This window comes from Rutilus rutilus (genome assembly GCF_951802725.1).
Source record: "Rutilus rutilus genome assembly, chromosome: 10".
Taxonomy (NCBI): domain Eukaryota; kingdom Metazoa; phylum Chordata; class Actinopteri; order Cypriniformes; family Leuciscidae; genus Rutilus; species Rutilus rutilus.
In genome coordinates, this window is record NC_140215.1 from 2,098,849 (window position 1) to 2,105,000 (window position 6,152).

The window sequence follows — 6,152 nt, forward strand, 5'->3', positions numbered from 1 at the left end:
GTGAGAGGAAGGAAGTGACATATGAGGCCTACACGACAGTGGAAACAGGAACACACACGGTCTATGTCTTTATAAGGTAAAACGCTTGACATCTGCACACAGCAACAAACATGATCGACATCTGACAGCATCTGTCACTACTCTGAGATTTAACAGTGCTAAGGTTTGATCTTGTGAAATGGACAATTCAAGAATGTCACCACAAGTTTGGGTGTACAAATGCCATCGTTTAAGAAACATCCTCTGGAAGAAGCGTAATCTTATATTTGACTAAGTGTAACATGATTATCAGTTCTGAGTGTCATGAGTAATGTGCCTTTTTTTTTTATTATGTGTTTTTATTGCTCTTATAGGGCAATTGAGTTTGTTCCTGTTCCACCAACAGACGGAGAACTTCATACAAGTTGAACTTTGCGTGCCTTTGGTATCAGAACATGAGGATTCCATCAAAGATCTCATGCATTACATAATCAGATTACTTTAGGATGTAACGAGTAAAGTAATGCATTACAGGTAACGTGTGTTACGTAATCAGATTACTTTAGGATGTAACGAGTAAAGTACCGCATTACAGGTAACGTGTTACATAATCAGATTACTTTAGGATGTCAAGTCAAGTCAAGTATATTTGTATAGCGCTTTTCACAATACAGATTGTATCAAAGCAGCTTCACAGTATTAAATTAAAATAATACAACAAGGTTTGTTTCTAGTGGAATTTATTGATTGATAAAATTAAATTAAATATCCCCAGAATATCCCCAACTGAGCAAGCCAAAGGCAACAGTGGCAAGGAACCGAAAAACTCCATCAAGTGACCTAATGGTGTCCTAAAACTCCATCAGGTGACCTAATGGAGAAAAAAAAACCTTAGGAGAACCCAGGCTCAGTCAGGGGCCAGTTCTCCTCTGGCGTTTATTAACTAAAGGCCGGATTGTAATTTGAACTGTAAGATTAAAAATATTATATGAATGCCTGGCTGAAGAGATGCGACTTTAATCTAGTTTTAAACTGGGAGAGCGAGTCTGAGCAACGAACACTATCAGGAAGACTATTCCAGAGTTTTGGAGCTAAATGTGAAAATGCTCTCCCTCCTTTGGTGGTTCTGGATATCCTAGGTATGACCAAAAGCCTTGAATTTAGTGATCTTAAAGTGCGCGATGGATTATAGGGCGATAGAAGATCCGTTAAATAGACTGGAGCTAAGCCGTTTAGGGCTTTATAAGTCAGTAGCAATACCTTGTAATTAATACGGAACTTTATAGGTAACCAATGCAGTGATGATAAAATCGGTGTTATATGATCATATTTTCTTGATCTAGTAAGAACTCTAGCGGCGGCATTTTGGACTAACTGTAGCTTGTTTATTGAGGATGCAGGACAACCGGCTAATAAAGCATTACAGTAATCTAGTCTCGAGGTCATGAATGCATGAACTAACTTTTCTGCATCAGAAACTGATAGCATGTTACGTAGCTTAGCAATGTTTCTAAGGTGGAAAAAGGCAGTTTTTGTAACATATGAAATATGATTTTCGAAAGACAGGTTGCAGTCTAATATAACACCCAGGTCTTTTACTGTAGAGGATAAAGTAACAGGACATCCTACTAAGTTAAAGTTGTATTGTGAGAGGTTTTGTGGGCGGTTTTTTGAACCGATGATTAGTACCTCTGTTTTGTCTGGATTTAATAAAAGAAAATTACGCGTCATCCAATCTTTTATATCTTTAACACACTCTGTCAATTTGGATAATTTAGCATTTTCATCTGGCCGTGATGAAATATATATTTGAGTGTCATCAGCATAACAATTGAAACTAATTCCATGTTTCCTTATAATATTTCCAAGTGGCAGCATATATACTGAGAATAACAGAGGATGTAACGAGTAAAGTAATGCCTTACAGGTAACGTGTTACATAATCAGATTACTTTAGGATGTAACGAGTAAAGTAATGCATTACAGGTAACGTGTTACATAATCAGATAACTTTATGATGTAACGAGTAAAGTACCGCATTACAGGTAACGTGTTACATAATCAGATTACTTTAGGATGTAACGAGTAAAGTAATGCATTACAGGTAACGTGTGTTACGTAATCAGATTACTTTAGGATGTAACGAGTAAAGTAATGCATTACAGGTAACGTGTTACATAATCAGATTACTTTAGGATGTAACGAGTAAAGTAACGCATTACAGGTAACGTGTTACATAATCAGATTACTTTAGGATGTAACGAGTAAAGTAACGCATTACAGGTAACGTGTTACATAATCAGATTACTTTAGGATGTAACGAGTAAAGTAACGCATTACAGGTAACGTGTTACATAATCAGATTACTTTAGGATGTAACGAGTAAAGTAACGCATTACAGGTAACGTGTTACATAATCAGATTACTTTAGGATGTAACGAGTAAAGTAACGCATTACAGGTAACGTGTTACATAATCAGATTACTTTAGGATGTAACAAGTAAAGTAACGCATTACAGGTAACGTGTTACATAATCAGATTACTTTAGGATGTAACGAGTAAAGTAATGCATTACAGGTAACGTGTTACATAATCAGATTACTTTAGGATGTAACGAGTAAATTAACACATTACAGGTAACGTGTGTTACATAATAAGATTACTTTAGGATGTAACGAGTAAAGTAATGCATTACAGGTAACGTGTTACATAATCAGATTACTTTAGGATGTAACGAGTAAATTAACGCATTACAGGTAACGTGTTACATAATCAGATTACTTTAGGATGTAACGAGTAAAGTAACGCATTACAGGTAACGTGTTACATAATCAGATTACTTTAGGATGTAACAAGTAAAGTAACGCATTACAGGTAACGTGTTACATAATCAGATTACTTTAGGATGTAACGAGTAAAGTAACGCATTACAGGTAACGTGTTACATAATAAGATTACTTTAGGATGTAACGAGTAAAGTAATGCATTACAGGTAACGTGTTACATAATCAGATTACTTTAGGATGTAACAAGTAAATTAACGCATTACAGGTAACGTGTTACATAATCAGATTACTTTAGGATGTAACGAGTAAAGTAACGCATTACAGGTAACGTGTTACATAATCAGATTACTTTAGGATGTAACAAGTAAAGTAACGCATTACAGGTAACGTGTTACATAATCAGATTACTTTAGGATGTAACGAGTAAAGTAATGCATTACAGGTAACGTGTTACATAATCAGATTACTTTAGGATGTAACGAGTAAATTAACACATTACAGGTAACGTGTGTTACATAATAAGATTACTTTAGGATGTAACGAGTAAAGTAATGCATTACAGGTAACGTGTTACATAATCAGATTACTTTAGGATGTAACGAGTAAAGTAACGCATTACAGGTAACGTGTGTTACATAATCAGATTACTTTAGGATGTAACAAGTAATGCGTTACTAGTATTAATGTAATCACTTTTTTAATGTAACTGCAAATTGCATTCTAATAATACAAATACATTTATTTACAGCCAAAAAAAAAGCGTTACTGCAGATGAAATATTTTATAGTTGTGGCTGAAATATAGCTAGTGATGCATGATGTCCAATTTAGTGGATAGATGATTAATCAGAATTTCCTCCCAATCTAAAATCAATACTTGAAAAATGTAACAGTGATATGACAGTGATAAAAAAAAAAAAAAAAATTTCCTGCAAGTGTCTCCTAGACATTCCTTGTTTCCTTGACATTCGCATAACCAAGAGACGTTTGTAAGGGCCGGTTCACACAGATCATGTTTTTCTATGCCACTGCCGCCACTTTCCCATTGTCTTTCAATGTAAACACATGCTAGACAGACGTCTTTAACCGTTTCACTCATGTCTAGCATCTTTTGCAGCATGGCATTATAAATACGCGGCACTCAAGTTATAATAAGTTCAACTTTGAAGGCTTTGTTTTTGTTCCACTGACCTGTGCATGTTTTTTAAAAGGATAGTTCACCCAAAAATGAAAATTCTCACCCTCAAGTTGTTTGAAACCTGTATGCATTTCTGTCTTTCTTATGGGGTAACCAAACGGTTTATGGACCCCATTGACTTCCATAGTATGGAAGAAAAAAATACAATGGAAGTAAATGGAGTCCATCAATTGTTTGGTTACTGACATTCTTCAAAATACCTTCTTTTGTGTTCAGCAGAAGAAAGAAATTCAATTCTTACAAGATTGGAACAACTTGAGGGTGAGTAAATGATGACAGAATTCTCATTTTTGGGAGAACTATCCCTTTAACAACAAATAAAGATTTTTACAGGCCGATAAATATTTGCAAAACTTGTTGTTTATGGGTTAAAAGCTCTCTGGTATGATTTGATTTACATTTTAAACTGGTTGACTTATGTATGGATGTTACATACAAACTTAAGGTCTGCTAAGTTCTGTTTCCCTGAAAAAAATTATTTGGGAAAAAAAAGAACGTTAGCAACAAGGTTACAAGGATATTTTTTATATCTGGGAATATTTACTCACACACAAACGCGCTTTCCTCGAGTATGAAAACCAAATGTATTCTATAACGCGCTTGAAAACAGCATATGGCGTCACACGCGAAAATGTCACAAGTGTCTTTGATCTTTACGCGCGCTGTGAGATTGACAGGCGGTTGCTAGGGCGGTTGCTAGAGACTCAGATTCTCGGCTGAACTCCGGTGAGTTTTCAGACGCGGGTTATGGCTGTTTTCAAGGTTTAAAGTTGGCAGAAATCTGTGAATTACGGAGGAAATTAAACCGACACAGAGAATGAAAGTTGATCAGGTTTATATCGCTTTGATTCGATCGTTAGAAACTGCATTAATCATTGAACGATGAATAAACGATGTGTCTTCGGTTTTGATTTAGCGAGACATATTTGCAGTTTGATCCTTATAGAACAATATTAATAGTGAATAAATCAAATTATGCATTAGTATTTGTTGCACTGTATTTAACCCATTCTGATGCAAAAAAAAAAAAAAGTATTAATAGCCCTGATAAGGAACATGCAACCTATATTTCTTCCTGTTGATTTTTTTTTTTGCGGTGAAATGTGTCTCTTGCATGCTTAAATCTCTATCGCTGATGTTCTCATTAACACTGATCAGAAAGAATCAATGTCATCTGAACACATGAAGCTGTTGAGAAGACCCCTGCCCCCTATAAAGACAGCACACTACAGCTCTGCGCCTGCGCACAGGACTGCAGGTGACTCCTCATTCATTGATCATATTACACGCGGCATAATGTGACCTTTTCCCGCCAACAGGGAACGGTTTTGGAATGTTCAGAGAAATTCAAAAGTAACAGTTCCATTCCATGATGTTTTCAAATTGATAAAATAAAATGTTGTCCAACATTGACATTGTTTACAAAAGTAAAACTTAACTTTTTGTTGAACTATTAATGCTGTGCATTTAATTATTGATTTATTTGTATTATGCATTATTGTTTGTGCTATTTATTATTTTAGCTAGATTTTTAATTAATGAGTCGTGTTTAAAAGCATCCCAGAATGCACCTGATGGGTGAGCAGAGCTATAATATACACTCAGAAATGTATTTAGGTCTAAATTCAAAATTTATTTGGATTTCACAGTTTTAATATAAACTGATAAACTTAATGTGATGCATATTTGTAAGTCATGCATACATTTATGTAACAGTACTAAATGTGTTTTTTGCATTGTAACAAAGTTTATATGTTAATAATCAATGAATTCACTCATACATTTTAACTAACTAAATATTTTAACTAACTAAAATTTTATTAATTTAATTGTGAACAGATAGAAAATCTGATTATTTAGATTCAATTGTTGATAAACTATGCCATGATTTAAAAAAAAAAGGTTTGGTTATGTAAAACTATGTAATTCAAATGGATGGAAATTTTATGCCATTTAAATACATAAATCTTACATTTACGCCTAAATAAGACTAATAAGAAGCTCAAATATGAGTTTTAATTTGTATCATGTTTTGATCTCTACATTATTCCAGTTGTTTTGTTATTATAACAATATGAATATGATGATGTCATCTCTGTGTTTCTAGGCCATGAACGGAGCGAGTGTGTTTACAGTCCGCAGACGTATCTTGAGGATTCTGCTCGTGTTGGCCAGATCACATTACCCAG

General features: G+C 34.5%; 1 protein-coding gene across 1 annotated transcript in view; it reads left to right on the top strand.

Moving 5' to 3' along the window:
* Positions 1–3,315: 3,315 nt before the first annotated feature.
* Positions 3,316–6,152, top strand: part of lrrc63 (leucine rich repeat containing 63) — an 18,897-nt gene continuing 16,060 nt past the window's right edge. The window contains exons 1-3 of the mRNA XM_084420435.1: positions 3,316–3,328; positions 5,122–5,221; positions 6,071–6,152. The exon at positions 6,071–6,152 is cut by the window's right edge and continues 88 nt beyond it. Coding sequence (XP_084276561.1) covers positions 5,131–5,221; positions 6,071–6,152 — 173 coding nt within the window. The 5' untranslated portion in view covers positions 3,316–3,328; positions 5,122–5,130. The remainder of the gene's footprint in view (positions 3,329–5,121; positions 5,222–6,070) is intronic.